General features: G+C 43.5%; 2 protein-coding genes across 11 annotated transcripts in view; both read left to right on the top strand.

The window, feature by feature from the left end:
* Nucleotides 1-2,744: 2,744 nt before the first annotated feature.
* LOC129185610 (gamma-enolase-like) lies at nt 2,745-9,180 on the top strand. Of its 2 annotated transcripts, XM_054782887.1 has the most exons (12): nt 2,855-3,100; nt 3,321-3,406; nt 4,181-4,276; nt 4,801-4,859; nt 4,941-5,010; nt 5,089-5,222; nt 6,553-6,775; nt 7,143-7,219; nt 7,564-7,688; nt 7,774-7,882; nt 8,071-8,129; nt 8,257-9,180. In XM_054782887.1, the coding sequence occupies exons 1-12, from the start codon at nt 2,976-2,978 to the stop codon at nt 8,324-8,326; spliced, it is 1,233 nt and encodes a 410-aa protein (XP_054638862.1). In that variant the 5' UTR covers nt 2,855-2,975; the 3' UTR covers nt 8,327-9,180. The 2 variants fall into 2 exon arrangements, with proteins under 2 accessions (XP_054638863.1, XP_054638862.1); XM_054782888.1 differs by lacking the exons at nt 7,143-7,219; nt 7,564-7,688; nt 7,774-7,882; nt 8,071-8,129; nt 8,257-9,180 and adding an exon at nt 6,844-7,050 and having other exon boundaries at nt 2,745-3,100.
* Nucleotides 9,181-10,385: 1,205 nt separating this feature from the next.
* Nucleotides 10,386-21,108, top strand: part of atn1 (atrophin 1) — a 10,850-nt gene continuing 127 nt past the window's right edge. Inside the window, exons 1-11 of one of the 9 annotated variants that reach the window (XM_054782859.1) lie at nt 10,389-10,672; nt 10,794-10,859; nt 11,690-11,821; nt 13,539-13,640; nt 13,877-13,996; nt 14,160-16,861; nt 16,978-17,188; nt 17,770-19,252; nt 19,377-19,544; nt 19,639-19,819; nt 20,547-21,108. The exon at nt 20,547-21,108 is cut by the window's right edge and continues 125 nt beyond it. In XM_054782859.1, the coding sequence (XP_054638834.1) occupies nt 11,795-11,821; nt 13,539-13,640; nt 13,877-13,996; nt 14,160-16,861; nt 16,978-17,188; nt 17,770-19,252; nt 19,377-19,544; nt 19,639-19,819; nt 20,547-20,580 (5,028 nt within the window). In that variant the 5' untranslated portion in view covers nt 10,389-10,672; nt 10,794-10,859; nt 11,690-11,794 and the 3' untranslated portion in view covers nt 20,581-21,108. Of the gene's footprint in view, nt 10,673-10,793; nt 10,860-11,689; nt 11,822-13,538; nt 13,641-13,876; nt 13,997-14,159; nt 16,862-16,977; nt 17,189-17,769; nt 19,253-19,363; nt 19,545-19,638; nt 19,820-20,546 lie in introns of those variants that run through there. The other 8 variants (XM_054782862.1, XM_054782860.1, XM_054782863.1 and 5 more) reach the window with 8 other exon arrangements.

The raw sequence follows: 21,108 nt of genomic DNA, 5'->3' as shown, positions 1-21,108 counted from the left end.
TCATACCATACCTGAGTCATAACGGCTTTACATAGGGGGCCGTGGGAGATATGTAAAGAAACAACCGCGACTTGACTACTAAATCATTTGCGGTTGCATGCAAATATAAAAAAATAAGTTTTTTTTTTTGTTTACCCGAATTTAAAATGAACCCCCATATGGAGACGGTGTTTAAATAAATTTAAAAAAAGAAATTTGTACTACTCTCACTTTTTAGACGCCATACTATTTTACTTCTGTATGCATGGCGACGACAAGCTTCGATCAGTCAATTTTATTTTTGGTCGCCAACTAATTTCCTAATTTTGTGATAAAAATTCGAATATATTTATATTTATACATATGTTTTATATTTGTTCCATTTTTTAAAATCCCTTTTCTTTTTTTTATTTCGGAAAAATAATTTAAAAGAAGAAAATAAAAGGTAGACTATGTTGCAAATTGTCAATTTTGAGCACGTGTACAAAGAACAAACAAAAGCCATATGACGAAGAATAGGTGTAAGACTTTGATCAAGGCGGCGGTGTTTTGCACTGTCGATCTCTCAGATATTTTCGATCGTGTAAAATTCCTCTGATTAAATGCATGTCCAGAATTGATACGTTTATATAGCTCTATAATAGCTAAGAGGAAATTTACGTACGTTTTTGTTATATCATGATATATGTATTTCTTTATTTTGACCTTTTTCCTGTGTAGGTTTCCGTTTAGCCGTCGACAGTTGCTGGCATCATGGCTTGTAAACATGAGACGAGATAAGTGGACACCAACACGTAAATCAGTCCTTTGTAGTGACCACTTTGAAGCAGCATGTTTTGACAGAACTGGCCAAACAACACGTCTCAAAGAGGATGCAGTTCCCACAGTTTTCCAGTTTCCAAGGCATTTGCAGAAGGTATGCATTTTACGGTTTAGTTTTCTTACTCCTAAGAATTACAAAGGAGACATTTTTCAACTTCAGTATTTTCTGTTGAGAGTTTTTAGTAATGCATTAAACTGAAATAATAAGATTTATAACACAGATGTGATATTTTTAAGCTTAATTGTAATGCTTTTAATATTTTTTCCTTTTCCTGTTGATATCCCCATTAGCACCATTTTGGGGCCATTTAATTTCAGTGCTGCCATTAATTTCCAAAAAATGTTTTTGTACTATTTTTTTTTCCTACATATTTCTGTCCCAATGAAACCACCTCATTATTGATGCCTAGTTGAGGCTTTAAAAAATGATTGAATAAAACCAATGAATGAATATTAAAATTTTAAAATGAAAATATAAAGAAAAAGAATGAAATCATCCTGTCAAATTGAAAATTTGCTGTGTGAGTGTTTCTAATGAATTTCTACACGACTACTGTTCTAGTCCAGTATAACATGCAAAGCAACCTGTCTGTTTACTTGGAGTATTCATTTTTATTTTTTTTTTAGTTTTTATGAAGGTGTTTTGATGAAATCTTAAGGAAAATTATTAATTTAAAAATATACCATGAGCGAGAGAGAAAAAAAGGTAATAAATTTACGACCCTCTGTCGCGATTATGATCCATGTCCTGTGAAATGTATGAAAGTGGCAAAATGTCCACCCTTTGGCTTTTGTTTTCTAGAAACCGAAACCCTGCAGAAAACCTCCAAAGAAAAGAAACTATGCTCAACCAACTTTGGATGAGGAGCAGGAAGCAAACAACACAGCCCCCCAAGATTCACCTAGTTCATCTGCCATCCTTGATGATCACTGCTATGCTACGCTGCAAAGTCCAAGAACAGTCAAAAGGAGACTTGATGAAGCTTTTGTCAAAATTGATACCCTGCAGAAGAAAGTGAAGGTGTTGCAGCAAAAGTCGCTTCGGTTAAAAGGACAAGTCACACATCTGAAGGATGTACAAGGATTTTTTTCATACAGATCAGTGATTGGGAGACGCGTCCCGGAAAACGTTTGGTAAGATTGACAGGTTAAGTGGCCAACCCTATACTCTTATTCTCCGCCAACCCCTTTGTTTGGGGACTTGTTTGACAGGCACAGACATCGCTGTTTGTAGTGTCACTGTTCTACCACTAGGTTTTGTGTGTACACATGGTAAGAGTTGTGCATAAATGTACACATTTTCCTGCACACAAGTACAAGTGGATACATCGTGGGACTGTTCTTATGCACTTTCTATGCACACATCTGTGCAGTGGTTTGGTCCGCAACATACAGTATGAGAAAGAGGCAAAAGTGTTGATTGCTCTTTTCCAAAGTCAAAGCTGATGTGTGTGACTATCTTGTTTTTTCCTGAAACACAAAATATGTCTGCTTTTATGGATGACTAAGGAAATTAAAAAACAGTCACATTTGAGAGACTGAAATCAGGATAGTCACATGTTACATTTTATTTACATTTACGATAAACTGAATACCAAAATAGTTGTTGATTAATTGGATAATCAATTAATCATCGATTCATCGACTAATTGTTTCAGTTCTAATGATACACGTCTATTTAGCAAGTTATAAATATTCTGTGTTAGACTGCAAGTGTACCTATTGTTGTGGCCAGTGAGCATGCATACAGTGCTGTAATCTAGTAGGTCATGTGACATACAGATGGAGCCTGTGGAGCAGCCAATGAGATCCACTGACTCGCAATAAATCCATCCAATAGCAGCTCCCCTCCTCTGACATCGTCAACTATTTTTAAATGCACACGTTGTCTCACCTGTCTCCTTTCATTGCTTCGCCGTTAGATCTCGGCTGACTTAATGCATTTATTATAGCAGATGTAAGCTAATGTGCTGTGTTTGTATCCACCAGACATGATCCTGTAATAATATATATTTATATATGAAAGCGAATGGCAGTGGTGCACATAAATGATGAATGTGGCTGCATCCTGGCTTTAAACAAGCCCCCTGCTATTCCACAGCATCTCCATCTTTGATCCTCCATCCCTCCTCATCTTTCCGTGACTCATCAGCACCTCCCCCCGCACCCCCTGCATGTGTTGTAGTACTCACCCTCCTCCCATTTCCCATTTCCCTCTGTTGCTCCTTCTTCTTCCTCCTCCTCCTTTCATTCCCTCACATCCTCTTGCTTTCTCCACCGCACTACACACAGGCTGCAGGTAAGAATTCCTGATTCATTCTGTCACTCCTCCATCTTCTCAACATCTCACAGCACCATTGCTACGACGATGATTCAGCTCTCGACAGGAGACTCTCTCCTGCAGGAAATTTGCAGGATTGTTTGTGTGTTACTGCAGGACTGATACTGTACATAATATAATAGGCTGTGCATCCAATGTAAAATAGGAAAACACCACCTTGTTGTTGTTTATTTTACAGGATGTCCATAATGAATATTGTTGCCAGGGAGATCCTAGACTCCAGGGGTAACCCAACAGTGGAAGTGGATCTTCATACCAATAAAGGTTAACAACAAAAAACTCCAATTTTGATGTATTTGTGCAGCTATGTTTGTTCTTCTTTGAACACTCACACAAATGTCCAAATACTGTATAGACCCAAATAAAACAGGATGAAAAAGGTGAAGATTTGTACATGCAAACCTACAGGTGGCGCCAAACAACTTCTCCATAAAGCAAGTCAGAGCTTTTCTTCCTGTTTCACACTCACACACACGCACTTGTGACCTGGAGAGAGCAACCATGACACGGAACAGAAAAAGTGGCTCAAAGGTTGTTAGAAAGTTATCAAAAAACAGGAAGTTCTATTGCTAATTTTGAGATAGAGGTTATCATCCAACCATCCATCCATCCATCTTCTATGCCGCTTATCCTCACTAGTGTTGCGGGTATGCTGGAGCCTATCCCAGCTGACTTCGGGCGAGAGGCGGAGTACACCCTGGACTGGTCGCCAGCCAATCGCAGCGCACATATAGTCAATAGAGGTTATCAATGAAGCTGAGTTATCAAACAATTATTAACCAGCTAAGAAATACGATTTCACTGTTGTTTTAAAAAACCTGATTTTATATGATTTTAAAAAACAAAGATTCATGTTGTCTTTGATATTTTTCAAAGACAAGATGAAGATGAAGATCCTCTGCTAGTAAATGTCTTTTCCCACATAAAACATGTCTTAATTGTTCCATTTAAAATGCATTGTGGTGGCGCATAAATGCTAAAAGTGTCAGTGTCCCAATACTTCTGAACCTAGCTCACTGTTTTTGGCCTCCGATCCAGGTTTGTTCCGGGCAGCCGTGCCGAGCGGCGCCTCTACTGGCATTTATGAAGCTCTGGAACTGCGGGATGGAGACAAAACTCGTTACAAGGGCAAAGGTCAGCAAAATCTGCCACTCTCTTAATTAACCCTTTCATTTTAGCGTTTTGATTGTCAATATATTGATCAGTTTTAAGGCTAGTTGTATGAAATTGATTTGTTTATTTATTTTTAAATAATAAAAAAAATAAAGTTAATGTTTAGAATAGGATATTTACATATTGCTACATTCTTTTCCCTCGGGACTCATTTTGTGCGATTGCCAGATGTAAACATTTTTGTTAGACTTTCATGAGAAGGACCATGTTGAGACCTAAGGGTAAAAAGTAGGTTTTTCTTAGTAAACTCTCATGAGCTCCACAAATAAGGGACGCTCCGATCACAGTTTCATGCTGCCGATTCCGATACCAATCAGAGGGACCGTTTATGAGAGCTAAGGATAAAAAGTGTAACTTAATCTTTAAGGGGCTTGAAGGATGAAGCTCTAAAAAACTCACTGGACACTCGATTAGGTACATCAGTTGTCACTTTTGTAAAATAATAATGATATGTTGTATATGTTTCCCTATGTATGCTTTCTTAGGTGTGACCAAAGCAGTTGGTCACATTAATGACAGCATTGCTCCTGCCCTCATCCAGTCAGTGAGTAGGACTGCACATGCATGTTCTTATTCACATTGATGTTGGCATGATGTGGCTCCAGTGACATGTTGTATGTCTCAGGGCATCAGTGTGCTGGAGCAGGACAAGCTGGACAACATGATGATTGAAATGGACGGCACCGACAACAAATGTAAGTCGACTTTTTTTCTCTTTAATCAATGACTGCTGGATCCACATGTTGTGTGACAGCTTGTATGCATGCTTGTAGCTAAGTTTGGGGCCAACGCTATTCTTGGAGTGTCACTGGCCATCTGCAAAGCAGGAGCTGCGGAGAAGGGCGTGCCTCTCTACCGTCATATTGCAGATCTGGCGGGGAACAGAGATCTAGTGCTTCCGGTTCCTGTGAGTCTGCCTTGTGGTTCTAAAAACTGGGACTCTTGTCGAAGCTGCCGAAATGCAGCCAACAGCACTGCTGTATTTAAAAAAAAAATAATAATAATAATAAGGATGATGATATATACCTGTACATCACAAATATATGATACTGTAAATAATAATAATAATCTAATATTATATAATAATAGATGTATTTTTATTGCATGCATTAACTGTGCATTTTTAATTAAGTATATTATTTTGTAATATATTTATTTATCATTAACAATAAATGTATCATTTATAAGAGCTATTACCAATAACCAAATTTTTATCTATTTATAGGTGTAACAAAAAACGCAAGATGAAAATAATAAAGTATTACAATACTAGTGATAATGAGTATAGATTATCATATGCTAGGGGTGTCATGAGACACTCGGTTCACGAGACGGACCGAAACAGGAGATTGGGCCTACGAGACTGAGACGAGACGAGATTTTTACATTACTTTTAAGAAAAGTATAATGAAAAAATATTTTAAAAATATATGACAATATATTGCAATGTAGTAATTTAATTTCTCTTCTGCACTGTGTGTGTATGATAGCAGCCCCGCCACCACCCACAGAGACAAAGAGACAATATGACTGATAAAGAGCTCCCTCCGTTCATGCCGTTATTCTATGGAACAATCCAAGGTGCTGAAACCGATGCACAGAGTGAACTCTCTTCCTGTCTGTTTGGAGGCGAGAGACGAGGAAAACAGATACGCGTGCACACGGCAACACACTGAGGCCGGCAAAATTATCGGGTTCATTCTCATTTATTGTGTGATTAATTAATTAATTTATTATCGCCCCAGGGCTTTTGCCCACAAAATATTTTTTTTCTTAAGGTGAAATCTTGTCACTTTTTAATATCTTGTGACACCACTATCATACACCGTTATCATTATAACAATTCAAACATAATGAAATGCAATTTGGATACGTCGGGAAAATGGGGTACTTCTACCTTGTCTATGATTTAAATGTAGTTTGTTGAACTGAGTTTGTTAGTTTGTTTATTTATTAATCAATATGTACATTTGATACTGTGTGATATTGCAATATATACTGTTTATTATAATGAGCATGGTTGTAAACTTTTTCCATATTACAAGTTCCTTAAAACAGTTTTTGCATTCAATTTAATGTCACACAAGCTAATTTAATTGAGTTTTAGTTTAGTTTAATCAATTAAATTACTTAAGTGAATTCAATGAAACTGAATTGAATCAAATTGAATCAAACCAAACCGTACCGTACCAAATCAAACAGGTGAAATACAAGAAATTGTCCTACCCTTCATTCAGGCTTTTAATGTGATCAACGGGGGCTCCCACGCTGGAAACAGACTGGCCATGCAGGAGTTCATGGTGCTTCCTGTGGGGGCGGAATCATTCCGGGAGGCCCTACGCATCGGGGCGGAGCTCTACCAGACCCTGAGGAGTGTCATCAAGGAGAAGTATGGTCAAGATGCTACCAATGTGGGGGACGAGGGCGGGTTTGCCCCGAACATTCAGGAGAACAGTGAAGGTAAAAATGCAAAAAAATAAAACTTTCAGAATCTTGTGACATCACTTCCTGCTTGTGTGACCACACAGCTCTAGAGCTGATCAAGACGGCCATAGAGAAGGCGGGCTACACAGACAAAGTAGTGATCGGGATGGATGTGGCCGCCTCCGAGTTCTTCATCGAGGGCTGTCACCTCAGAGACAAAAAGAAAGCTTGTTGCCTCTCCAGTCCTGACAATTAGACCTCTTAAAGAGCTTTTAATTATGGTGCTCATTTGGCAAGTGAGGATGTGTGTCTTTGCCCAGATAATAGTGTGCTGTATCTGTGTGGAACATGATTGCACAGCAGAGTAAACAAGCGTTCAAGGCTTCTTCTGCCTTCCCTGCAGTTGTTTCCATTGAAGACCCCTTTGACCAGGACGACTGGCCTGCTTGGACTCAGTTTACATCCTCAGTGGGCATCCAGGTAAAATGGATAAACATACATATTTATTGTAAATTGCAGCTGTAATTGCTTTACAAGGAAAAACAGGGGAAAAAAGCAAAATAGCTTCGAAAACAAGACACAAGGTCCTTAGATACAGGAAAAATCGGCAACACCAAATTAAAATATTCTAGATTTATAGAATATAAAGATTTTTCTTTTTCAAACACTGCTGCCAGGTGCATTTATGTGCTCAAGAAGCATGCTAAATGACAAATAACACTATAATGTATTTTTAAAAAGCAGAAAAGAATAGGTACATAAACAGATACTAGATGGAAAGACATCATATGTATTTGTATTTACGCGATGTTTGCATCATGAAGGTGGTTGGGGATGATCTGACGGTCACCAACCCACGTAGGATACAACGAGCCGTGGAGGAAAAGGCCTGCAACTGTCTTCTCCTTAAAGTCAACCAGATTGGCTCCATCACGGAGGCCATTAAGGCGTGAGTAAATTTTGTGTTTGCATTGATTTTTTAAGTTTCAGTCAATGTGTACAGGATTTGTCATTCTTCTTTTTCTGCCCGTCAGCTGTAAGCTGGCTCAGGAGAACGGCTGGGGAGTGATGGTAAGCCACCGCTCGGGTGAGACAGAGGACACCTTTATTGCCGACCTGGTAGTGGGACTCTGCACTGGACAGGTATACAGAGACACGAATGCCACGATACTAGGTGCCATTTACATGTACTTTCGCATTATCAAGTGTCCTTACACTGCTGCAGCCATCAAGTTCACATGCAAAGTATCTGTTTGCTATCCTGGTTTGGTCTGATCATTATCAAAGCTTATTATAATGAACCCGCACCACGTCTTTTTGTCTTTCCTCAGATTAAAACTGGAGCTCCTTGTCGTTCGGAACGTTTGGCTAAATACAATCAGCTCATGAGGTGTGTATCCTGATATAATTGTATGCATAAGTCTATAATGCGAAGCACTAATGTATGTCGACTCTATAAACTCATCCGTACTTCTCCATCCTTTCCAACATTCATTGTCAACTTGTCATGTTGTCAGGATTGAGGAGGAGTTGGGTGACCAGGCTCGCTTTGCTGGACACAACTTTCGCAACCCGAGTGCACTTTGAACACCAGTGGTGACAATAAAGCAAACATAATGATAATACTAGCAATCATTGTGTGAAATGCACAACAAATGTGTTGCTCCAGGCTTGGTTATTATGTGGTTGACTTTACTGAATTATTGTTGTGTCACCCTGCACTGATCGCCTATCTCTAACTGTGGATGACTTTTGGTCTTTATTGTGTTCTACCACTTTCCCAAACTTTCCTATAGTGTGAACACCAAGCAGCTTTAAACACTATTTGTGTGTAGTTGTGGCAAATAAAGAGATGGCTATATGTTGACTGTATAAACGCATCTGCCTCAATATTTATTGGCCAAGACAAGTAATGATACAAATACTGTATCTTTATTTTAATGGGCAAGTGAATAAAAGCACAATTAAGGGTGTAATTGCGCTATCTAGTGGGCAAAGTGGTAAATTACACTTTCAGAAAGCATTTTGGCAAAAAAGTGGTCAAAATGTCAAAAGAAACTTGTACTATTTCAGACTAAATTCCCACACTTGCAAAATACAACTTTACTCTCATGTGGTTACTACTTTTTTGCTAATGTTGCAACTTTAATCGTATAATAATACAACATGTATTCTATATAGTTATAATCTAACTAAATAATATTCAAACGTAATTCCTGTAATATTATGCCCTTTCTTGTAATGTTCCCGTACACACCAGTGTTGCCTTTTCCCCCCTCATAATATTATGGCTTAATTCTCACAAAATGACAACTTTTTCTCATAAAATCATTACTTTTTTCACACAGTATTGCTTTATTTTCCCAAAATTGTGACTTTCTCCCCCACATGATATTATTCTCCTAAAATGATCACTTTTTATGTTACGTTATTATTTTGTACGTGTTGCAAATTAGCACGTGCTGAAGCACTCGAACAATGCATCCGGTTTGTCCAATGTAATTCTGATGTCCACATCAAATAAACAATAAAATGAAATTAAAATATAGTGACTTTCTTTGAAAATGATTACTTTAATCTTGCAATATTAATTACATAGATTTGTTTTCTTGCAAAATGAGACTTTTGTGCTCATTTTTCTCATACATCCTGTTAATTTAAGATTTTATTCTTGTAAAATGGTGGTGGTGGTAGTGGGGGGGTTCTGACTTGTAATATCCAATCATCCATCCATCCTCTATGTTGCTTATCCTCATTAGGGTCGGCATTAGGGTTAACTTGTTACATTACGACCTTACTCTCGCCAAAGTATGACTTTGTTCGTGTAAAACTGTGACTTCTTTGCATCAGAAATCTATAATTTCATTCTTATTGAATTACGCTATTTTCTTGTAACTACAAGATACGTAATACTCATCCGTCATTCAACTGAACATTGTTATCTTAATGAAGTCAGAATGTTTGACACGTTGTCCTCTGCAGTTACACCAAGTGACCAGCAGAGACAGCCCGAATGCTCCAGTCTGATAGGTTTGGCTATGTGCTGCTTGGCGAGGCTGCTCCGTGACGACGACTGATGGTTAAAAAAAAAAAAAAAAGAAAGAAAGAAAAGGCTTGTGGAGCCACGCAGGCGCACTGGGAACAGTCTCCGGCTAGGTTGCTATGGTTACCACACAATAGGAGACGGGACAGGGGGCTGTGTGAAGGGTAGAGAGAGAGAGAGAGAGAGGGAGGGAGGAGGAAGAGGAGGTCTGCAGAGCCGCTTGGCTGGACACAAGCTCAGACAGACAGCTGCAGGACAGACATGAACGTGGAAGCAATCACGGGAACATTCTTTGACAACAACTTATTGTATTCAAATTAAAATCACTCTTGTCTTTATTGTTATGCTAACGCTGGGTTTGCATCTTTACGACGTATTTGTGTGCACGACAAATATAATCCAGTGTACTGTAAAGGTGACTCCAGAGGGACCCTCCCTCCCTCTTCAGAGTTTTGGCCTCCTCCTCCTCCTGACGTCTCCCCCCGTTCCTTTCCTTTCCTTTCCTTATGCAAATCACGCCCTCCTCTCCTCCTCCTTTCTCTCATCCCTCTCTCCACTGCTAAAATTGTGCCTCTCACAGAGAAAAAGCCAGTCAGGGAGAGACATATACGTATATAAAAAAATAAAAGTCGTCTTGGAGGAAGAGTGGGGTACAAGAAAGGAGGAGGGGAGGTGGAGGCAAAAGCAAAAAAAAGGGGGTGGGGTAAGAAGCCAGGGCACATACGCATCAATTTGTACAGTTCAGATTTTTCCACGCTGCTGCTGCTGCTACGATTTCAGTCGCCTCGTTGGGTTTTTTTTTTGCAACGTGAGGCGGTGTGTTGAGAGAAAGCGAAACAATGGAAGGAAAAAGGAGAGTAGAACTAGAAGACATCGTTGGATATTAAAAGGTAAGCAGGATTAATAAGGGGGCTGACAAAAAAATGTATGCTGTGTGTTTTGGAATCTACCCCCCCCCATACACACACACCCCTCCATTGTACCTTATTGTCATCCCGGTGCTGCGTTCAGGCTCCATGATGACTTACGGGGAGACTGCACAGCCACATTCCTGCAAAAAAAGAAAGCAAAGCCGGCGTGAGATAATTTCGCCATTCTCTTTTCTAACCTATCCATCCATGTATCTCTACATTGGCACTGCAGTGCTTAATTCCTGCATATAAGTCCAGTCAGTAGCTGCCACCTGTATGTGCCATGCATCATGCATCCTCATTATTATTATTATTAGAGTACGTCCATAAACACACGTGTGCTCTATTTTTTTCTATTATGCATGTCACTGCAGCATACACACTAATAATTAATGCATAGTCATGTGTAGCCGTGCAGCTGGAAAGAAAATCACCTTTGTGCACACTATTTATATCCTTATTCATCATTCATTATACACCAAATGGATCTTTTTTTGTTGCAAATAAGCATGTGATCCTGCCATAACCAGGTCATAGGACATAGGGTTAACCACAAGTGGCCAGAGGGGTGTTTGTGTGCGTGTGTATGTGTGTGTGTGTGTGCCTCCATATTCCCTAGCCTGCCTGTTCTACTGCATGCACACCTAATATCAAGTTTTTGGTGTAAGAACACAGGCCAAACCGCCACTGTGTGTGTGTGTGTGTGTGCCAGCAGTGGTGTTGATCCAGGGACAGAAAGAGCGAGAGGCATGCTGGGAATTTTAAACGATGAAGGGAGGCTTTCTGCAGTTGTAAATTACACGTTTTCACAATGGTGCAAATTCTTCATCTCCGCACGTGGTCGATCCTATTTTGCACATCGGTTATTTCTGCATCCCTGTGTGTGTGTATGTGTGTATGTGTGTGAGAGAGAGAGAGAAAGAGAGAGAGACTTTATGCCGTCTTTAAAAAATCTGCGGGCCAAATAATGCCTTCTTTGTTTATGGTTCTTTACAGGTTCTCAGTGGAGTGAGTAAACAACAGCAGAAACAGCAGAAGCAACCCATTCGAGTCCATACAATGCCTGGTGTTTTGTAAAATGGGCATTATAAGGAAGAAATCATGAAAACGCGGACGCACAAAGAATCGGTATGGGTGAGGCGCACAGCCATAGAGTTTTTGCAAAACTTTAGCATAATTACTCTCTCACTGACTTCTTTCATCCTGTGGTTCTCAAATGTTTATCACCAGGTACCTAACTTGTTACCTAGCTTTGTGTATGTGGCTTCTATTCCCAGACAATGGAAAGGAAAATTTTATTTGAACTGAATTTTGAAACTCAATTTCAGTGACTCTGTGGTTAATACATTTGTATCCGTCCAGCCATCCATTTTCTTCTGCTCATCTTGTTCAGTTTCAGGGGTGAGCTGTAGCCTATCCTAGCTGATTTTGGGCCGAGAGGCGGGGTACACCCCTGTACTGGTCGCTAGCCAATCAGTGCACATTTAGAGACAGACAACCATTTACACCATTGCTGAGTGGGGACTGAACGCACACAGCCTGTAACTGAAGTCAGGCCAGTCAACCACCAGTGACTATTTTACATATTTCTTGCATATACTAGTATTTCCACGATACGATTTCATTTTTACTTAAAAAAAAAAACTCTGGGGCCGCACATTGGCCTAGTGGCTAGCATTTTGGCCACACAGTCAGGAGATCGGAAAAATCTGGGTTCGAATTTCCGTTGGGCATCTCTGTGTGGAGTTTGCATGTTCTACCCGTGCGTGCGTATGTACTCCGGTTTCTTCCCACATTCCAAAAACATGCATGTTAGGTTAATTGGCAGCTCTAAATGTCCATAGATATGAATGTGAGTGTGAAAGTACTGTATGTGCCCTGGCTGGTGATGGGCTGGCAGCCAGTCCAGGGTGTACCCCGCCTCTCGCCCGAAGTCAGTTGGGATAGGCACAAGCATACCCGCGACTCTAGTGAGGATAAGCAGCATAGAAGATGGTTGGATGGAAAAAAACCTCTGCCGTTTCTGCATACCACTAGATGGAGCCCATGTACCAACAGTGGTACTCTTGCCACAGTTTGAAAATCAATGCTATAGCCTCTTGGCACAGAGATCCCTCAAAATGTTGATGCATCAGAGCTGTAACAGAAGATCTGGCATGTATTCTCCTGTGCCATTTATACAGACCACATCAAAGTGGGATTGGTGCGCTTTCACACAGTGACACGGCATCCCGCAATTAGACAAACAGTCGTCAGCGCATGGTGTGACGTAGAAAATACATGTCAGACAATTGCTTTCAACGCAAGAGGAAGGGATAAGTGAGTGCCAGGTGCTAAACTTTTTACCCAGTCTTGGCATTATAAAATACCCTTACACACAGATGTAGACGGATAGACATGGTATTGTGCTTTGATGACCAGAAACTGGAAAATTGACAGGTTGACATTGTTCTACAACAGCTGTTTTCAAAGTGTGAGGCGGGCATCCTCTAGGGGGCGCCAGAAGACTAAAGCGGAAGTGTAGCAACTTGAGGAAAATAAAGAAAAAAATATTTTTTAAACTTGATAAGCTAACCTCAGTTATGTTTAAGGCAAAATGAATATATTTTAGTTCCGAGAGTGTGAGCAGTAAACAGTCTGGCGTGAACAGAAAACCGCTCCATAAAAATTGTTTTTTCAGGGAGTAGGGGAGGCCGTGGCTGTATTATATTCTCTAAGTGGAGTCCTACTGTGCCACACTTTGAAAACCCTTGGTCAAAATGCCTAATATTGCACCTGGAACAACCTGCTACCCCCTCCTGTTTTGACATTTTGTGTTAACATTTTTGCATTTTGGACCATGCAGATGCCCATGCGCAGTGGGCGGCGGCGGGGGGCGAGCGAGGAGAGGAGGGGTAGACGCCCACACCCCAGCCCCACTCGACCTGAACGTAATGATAGACAAACGGTTGGAGCCTGTACACTCTTTATGTAATGTGTATGCATGCCCATGATTGTGATTATAGTAATAATGACTTTCACCCTTGTACTTGTAATCATTGGTATACTTGTAGTGTGTTTATAATATAGATATCTGTGATAATGCATGTGCCCTGCATGATAGTGAGTCTTTGACTTGTCTAAAAACACTATGCATTCAAAGTAACGCATGTCTGTAGAATTAAAAGTATTGTGTCGCTTAAGCCAAGAGGTGGCGGTGAGGAACTGGCTGGGAATCGCTTCAATCGCAGATCACAAGGGCATGATTCATCCGAGAGCGAGGGGGAGGAACTTGTGTCTCCTGCAAAAAGGCAGAAAGTTCAGGTTTGTGTTACATTTCATCAGCCAGTTATATAAAGCTGTGGAATAATTCATCCAAATGGCTTGTGTGTCTGACCTATAAGGAGTTATTTCTGCTGTGCTCTGGCAATAGATCCTTTCACAACATTGATTTTTACTTCATCCACAAATGATCTTTTCTCGTCAGGATCCAGCCGCCAACCAGAACCCTCCAACATCAACACACTCCACTGACAACTTGGCTCCCGCCACAGTCCCGCCTCCAACCTCGGTGGCCAACCAATCCCGTGAGAGTGACAATGAAGACGGCCAATCCCAGGGCAGCAGGAGTTCGGTTGTGGGCAGCCTGGCAAATAGCAGCAGCAGCCTTAGCAGTGGGCGGGACATTGACCAGGACAATCGTTCCTCATCCCCGAGTCTCTCCGCTTCTCCTCTGGGTAGCCTCGATTCTGATTCCGAGGGCCCTGACTCACCAAAGCAAGGAGAGAGGGAACGGGAGAAAAGCAAAGATGGAAGCGCAGGAAACGTGTCTTCAGAGGACAGAAGGACATTACGAGAGCGGAGAGGGGAGGATCCCTGTGGAGATGGACAAAAGATGGACACGGATGCACGAATTGAAGACTGTGCTCTTAAGCCTATCCATCCTTGCCCCTCCTCGGGTCTCAATCCCTCGCTCCGTGGAGCTGGGGATTCTTCAAATGACAGCTCTGGAGGGAGGAAGTCTTATTTCTCCCTGGAGTCCAAACTCATGTGTAAAGTTGAGTATGGTGGACCTACTGGCACTGATGCTGTGCCAAGTGGCAATAGAATGAATTCCAAAGCCAACACACAATGTGTGACAAAGACATCTGCCGTGGGTGGAGATTTTTCCCATAACAGCCCCAGCATTCCCCACTCCTTGCCCCCACCTCTTCCTCCTCCACCTGCTCTTAAACCACTGGAACTCGGGGGACAAAATCTTCCTGCTGAGGTCAAAATAGAAAGAGACAAAATGGATAAGGCGGATAAGCACCTGGACAAGACCCAGTCCACTCCTCCGTCCTTGTTGCAAACTGGGTCTCAGCCACAATCACAACCCCAGACTCAAACCACCACCCACCCTCATCATTACAGCTCCCCCAGCTGGCAGGGTGGCACAGCCACCAGTTGCCAGGGGAGTTGGGGCTACAACCGTTACCCTGGCAACCATCACCCACACCAGCATCAGCCCCCAGTGCAGCAGCAGCAACTCCCCTCTGTTTACAACCCTCCTTCCTCTCGACACTCCACCTCTCACCCTTCTTACCTCCCCCATCCGCACCCTCACCCCCACAGGGAGTACATTCCCAGGTATGCTGGAGGGGGAGGGGATAGAGACAGAGGGTCTGTGGGAGACAGGGAGAGGGGAGCACGGGGTGAGCTCAACAGGGAGTTCTCTGCTCCCATTGGTAACAACAGCAACACTAATAGTGGGGCGAATGGTAGTGGTGGGATGGCTGGTATCCAAGGCAGGGAGTTTGCAGGTTTGTCTGTAGGTCAAAACAGGGAGTTCCAAGGCTCTGGAAGAGATGGATCTTCTAATATAGGAGCTGAAAGAAGAGACTTTGTTCCAGCTTTCAGAGACAGAGAGCAAGAAAGAGAACGGGATCTAGGAAGAGAGTTTCCCATGCCAAACCAAAACCAGAGTAGAGACTTTGGTCCTAACGGAGCTGGAGGGGGGCATACCAGAGACAAAGACAGAGGCAGATGGGGTGAGGTTGGAGGCCAAACAAGAGAAGGAAACTGTAACCCAAACAACTCCATCTCACAAGGAAACCACCCCAGTTCAACTAGCGGACTACCTGTTAACCCCATGCTGAGTCGAGATCCACCAGCATCACCGCAAAACAACAGTAGCCACCCACCTCATTCTTCCCTGCCCCCACACTCACATCCCACAAACTCCTCCAATCGTGACTTTCCACCTCCCATAGACCAGGCACAAACCCCTTCCTCTGGACCTGACAGCTTTCACAGAGAGTATCCTCCCGCCGGTGGGAAGGATTTCAGTGCTGGCGCACCCTCCTCCACTGGAACCAATCGAGATTATCTCAGCCCACCTGGCGTTACCTCTAATCTAGGAAGAGAGTTTTCAGGGTCTGGTGGAATGCAAAATCCTTCTCACCCCCACTACCAGCCTGGACCTAGAGACAGAGAGAGGGACTCAAACCTGCGAGAGTCTGCTCTGTACCAAAACCGTGGGGGTCCAAATCAACCTCCTGCCCTGTCTCCATCCTCTGCTACCAGTCATGGACACCCTCCAAATGCTCCATATCCTCCAACTCAAACTTCCCATACTCAGCAACCCCCACCAGGTATGGCACCTAATATACGTGCTCCACTCTACCAGTCAACTGCTCAGACTCCTCCAACACATCTATCCCCACTACCCAGCCCCTCCACTAATCAGATGGGAGGTTTCTCGTCGTTCCCCCCTGGATCCACCTCTGCTCCTAACATGCCCCTTCCTGGACCAGGCATGCCATCACCTGGATGCCGTCCCTCCCCTTTACATAGCACCTTGAACAGCCACCCTAACTTCAGTGGAACATACCACTCTAATGGGAGCGGCAGCAATAATCTGGCTAACAGCAATAGCAACGGTGGTACACCCACTAACAGCAATACAAACTCCCAATCACCTCAGAATGTCTCTAAGGGCCCTCCACCTCTTACTAACAACAACATTACTACACCAACACTTCCTGGTGGAGATGTCCTTTCAGATTCCGGCCTGCCCCAACCGCCTGTAATTAAGGAAGAACCACCAGAGGACAGGGACGAGAGTGACAGTCCACCACCTGTGTTGAGAAGCCCATCTCCTGAACCTAAGCCTGTAGACATTCCCATTCATGCTAGCCAATCAGCAAGGTAATTGTTTTCCTTCATTTGTCTCTCACTTGAGTTCTCAATAAGAGGTATCAAAATTACTGTGGTATTGACTCCTGATGGTTGAAATAATGGTGCACTGTGTCACTTGTCTCTAGGTTTCACAAAGTCCTTGACCGAGGCAGCAGCAACTCCTGTGCCCGCAGCGATGTCCTCTTTGTTCCGTTGGACGGTTCCAAATTATGGAAGAAGAGGAATGAGGTGATAGAAAGAGCTCGGAGGGAGGTTGAGCAACGAGCCAGAGATCTAAGAGAAAAAGAAAGAGAGCGCGAAAGGGAGCGTGAGAGGGAACTGGATCGCCATCTACAGGTGAGCTTGTGGAGCAAAACTGCCTCTCTAAAGTTTCTAAATATAGTGCTGAATGGTGGAGAACAGGTATTTAGTGTCTACAGCAGTGGTTCAAAGTGGACCCAAATGGTGGGTCGGGACCCAAAAGTGGGTTGCGGACCCGTTTTCAGTGGGTCGTGGGGCTTTGCCGGGGAAAAAAATGTAATAATAATGTAATGACCCAATGTCTGTGAATGCACCTCACGTTCTGTCTACGCTATTCACATGTTACGCTGCCGCGAGGTGCATGCCATGTTTCCGGGCGGCTTTGTCAAGCTTGAGTGGGTGGGAATTGACATCGAGTAGAGACTTAACGTGCCGTCTGTCCAACACACAGCTGCAGATAACTGGTCGAGAAGAGCATGTCATACAGAGACAGCGTCTCAGCGCTGCAGCTCACGTTGTGTTGAAAACAGTCCCTTAAAATATTAGATACAGTATATGAGAAGTTTGATTTGTAAAATTCCCGCAATTTGAATCACCACCTCATGGTTTTCAATGACAATAAATTAAAGTGATCGTACAATGGAATTAATGTTTATTTTTTCTTTTGTTTTTTGCAGCAGCAAAAAGATGCTAGTGCAGCTGCAGGGGCTCGTCATGGTTCTTCCCTCTTCTTCCCTACCTCATCCTCTATGATCCTCGATCCTTCATCGTCTTCCTCCTGTCCGGGAAACCCGGCCGCTCACCCTCCACCTCACACTCAGCATCATCCCTCACACCCGCATGCTCACCTTCCTCCAGCGCACCACCTCCATCCCAGTCTTTCTCACGCTATCCCTCACTCTCTTCTCCTGCCGTCCATGGCTGGGGCATCAGCAGTAGTTGGGGGCCCTCAGGGTGCTTTGGGAATAGGTATCGGTGGTCCATATCTTGGTCCTGATACCCCAGCTCTAAGAACCCTGAGTGAGTATGCCCGTCCCCATGCTATGTCCCCACTGGGGCCCGCAAGTCGGGCTCAAGCACACCACCCTCAAGTTCATCATGGTCACCCTCATGTCCATCCCTCGTTCTTTTTACCCCAATTCCAGAATCATCATGCATTAGCCCATCCACATCACCTACCTGCTGATGCTGCAACAGCTGCAGCAATCTTGGGCTTTCTATATGGTGGCAGCCTTGAAGGGGGCCACGGTGTTGGAGGTCACCCTGGGGTCGCGGGAGGCCCGGTACCCGGAGGAATTGGGGGTTCAGGGTTAGGAGGAGTTGGCTTTCCTCATGCAGTTGCTGCTCACCGTGAGCGTATGAAGCCAGGATTTGAATTTAAGAGTGATGAACGGGTCTACCCACCAAGCTCCATTCCTGATCCTGCAGCCCTAGCCCTGGCTCACTCTCATTCCCATGCTAGTGCTCATGCACATGCCCACTCCTTGCTCCTTGGGGGAGGTGGAGGGGGACCGAATGAGGTGTCACTCTATTGCACTCCTCCTCCCCCACCTCCTGCAGGTCCCCCACATCTCCAGAACCCAACTCTGCCTCCAGTAGCTCGACCTCCAAACCCTCCTGCGCCGCAGTCCCTGTCCAATCCACCTCCTTCATCGCTCCTACCTTCATCGCACGCTTCATCTGTCCCACCACCCGCTGCCCCGCCTCCCACAGGCCCGGCTGCACCTCCGGCTGCTCCTCCTCCTCCTGCTCCACCAACCTCCAACGCCACTTCAGTTCAGCACCCAGTCCCCCATTCTTCATTCCCCAGTTCTCTGCCCTCTCATTTACCACCAACCACTTCCTCTGAGACCTACCCGACTCCCACTCGCTCACCCGCCTCTTTTGAGCGAGACAGGAGTGGAGACAGAGAGCGGGAGAGGGAACGAGACAGAACGGCACCACCAGCCTTTGGAGACAGGGAACGAGAGAGGGAGAGGGAACGAGAAAGGGGAGGAAGCGCAGGAGGAGGAGGAGGAGGCAGCAACGCAAATGGAGGAGGAACAGGTGGAGGAAGTGGAGGAGAAAACATGGGTCGTGTCCAGATGCTAAACGTCACGCCCCACCATCACCAGCACTCCCACATCCATTCGCACCTTCATTTGCACCAACAAGACACAGGTATCCACTGCTACTAACTATGCTACCTATGCTGAAGTAGTTCTTAATTTCCTTTTAAGTATTGCTGCTTCTTTGGCTCTTATTAAATATCTCCTATATTTCTTATTACATCATTGGCATCCAGCGGCGGGCGGGGTTCACCCCCTGATGGACCCGCTGGCGTCGGGGTCTCCTTTGGCACGCCTGCCTTACCCCGGAGCAACACTAGGCACACCCATCCTGGCTCACCCCCTCACTGACAGCGAGGTGCTTCGCCAACAGCTGTTTGGTGAGGAGAAGACTCCACGTCCATGTACTCACTCACTTTTTTTCTATCAAAACAGTCCTAAAAATTCAGAGCTGACTCTTAGCAATGATACTGATGATTTTTTCCTCACTTCTCCCAGGTGCTCCTTTCCGTGACCTGCCCCAACCGTCCTCCCTTACTGGTCCCATGTCGGCAGCCCACCAGCTTCAGGCCATGCAGCAGGCCCAGAGCGCGGAGCTGCAGATCCAGAGACTGGCCCTGGAACAACAGTGGATACATCACCATCACCACCACTCCCTCACCCAGGACGAGTACTATAGGTACGTTTATGTACCAGAAATTTCCATTGGTCCTGACATATCTGAAACCATCCGGTGCAACCCAAAATCACACAATAATCTGTAGAGAACAACCTGATGCCATTTCCCCACAAAGTAGGTTCCAAACGCTACACGTGCTGTCTCCTGTTGAATCTCGGGGTCAAGGCCCCATCTGATCCCAATGCAAACAGACTGTAATGGCAAAAAGTGAAAGTATATCCCTTGATCTGCACCAAAAGCTGCTACAAAAGTAACTATGCAGCTAATCAACTAAATTGTCTTTGCTCCAAAGATGAGTTTGTTAACTAGTTTGACAGAATTGTAGAAATGATTGTTAGCTAACATACTGAGGCGGCTAAGTTTCCCTTTCATGTTACTGTGGTCTATTAGGCATAGCTTAACGTTGGCTGACTAGTTAATTGGAAAGACAGTTTAATGGCGCTTTAAAGTAAATGTCAGCAAACATGGAATGGACTGGAAAATAAAGTAATTAATTGTGATAAAAACAAAACATTATTTACACTCTGTATGTCGTCTTTGAGTGCCCAAGAAGACACCTCTAAAAAACAATGTATTATTATTATTAATATTATGAATGATGTTCATGTTCTCATGCTGGGAGAAAACTTTACATCATGCTTTTAGTCCACATCTTTGCATAGATGATTGTAGCATGTCAAACTAGTGACTGACTGTTTACAACTTTTCCCTCTTTCCCATTTTGTAGTCACCTGAAGAAAGAAAGCGACAAGACCCTGTGAGGGAGCGCCACAAGAAAGGGAAAGAAACATGGGAAAATGTGTGCAAACTTTAAATAGACAAGAAAATAAAAGCACTATTACTACAAACTATGAAAAGACAAAGACTGGATGGGGAGTTTACACGCCGTCCCTGTGAACTGCACCAAGTTGAAGTTCCAGACTCTTTTTTTTTTTTTTTGTCCTGCATTGTGTTCTTGAACTTCAGTCCTGTTTTTTGTATTGTGCCCTGTACAGTATATGAATTAGAAGGGACGGGTTCGGCAAAGTGTGAAGTACAGTATGTGTAAAATACTTGACGCCAGACAGAATGAGTCTTTTTAATGTCATTGCATGTAGCTAGAGGAGCTTACCAGTGGAACTTTTTGGTTCTTCATTTTAGTAATTATGCCCTCATTTGTACCTGAGGAATCTATATGCATGAGACCAGCCTTTTAGTGATCTGTTTACAGCAGTATTATTGTTATTATTATTATTAATGTGGTCTGTCTATAATAATTCTATATATATATAAGTACATATTATTTGTAT

The sequence above is a fragment of the Dunckerocampus dactyliophorus genome, chromosome 7, assembly GCF_027744805.1.
Source record: "Dunckerocampus dactyliophorus isolate RoL2022-P2 chromosome 7, RoL_Ddac_1.1, whole genome shotgun sequence".
In the NCBI taxonomy this organism is placed as follows: Eukaryota; Metazoa; Chordata; class Actinopteri; order Syngnathiformes; family Syngnathidae; genus Dunckerocampus; species Dunckerocampus dactyliophorus.
This window is presented reverse-complemented; position numbering and strand designations above follow the sequence as displayed.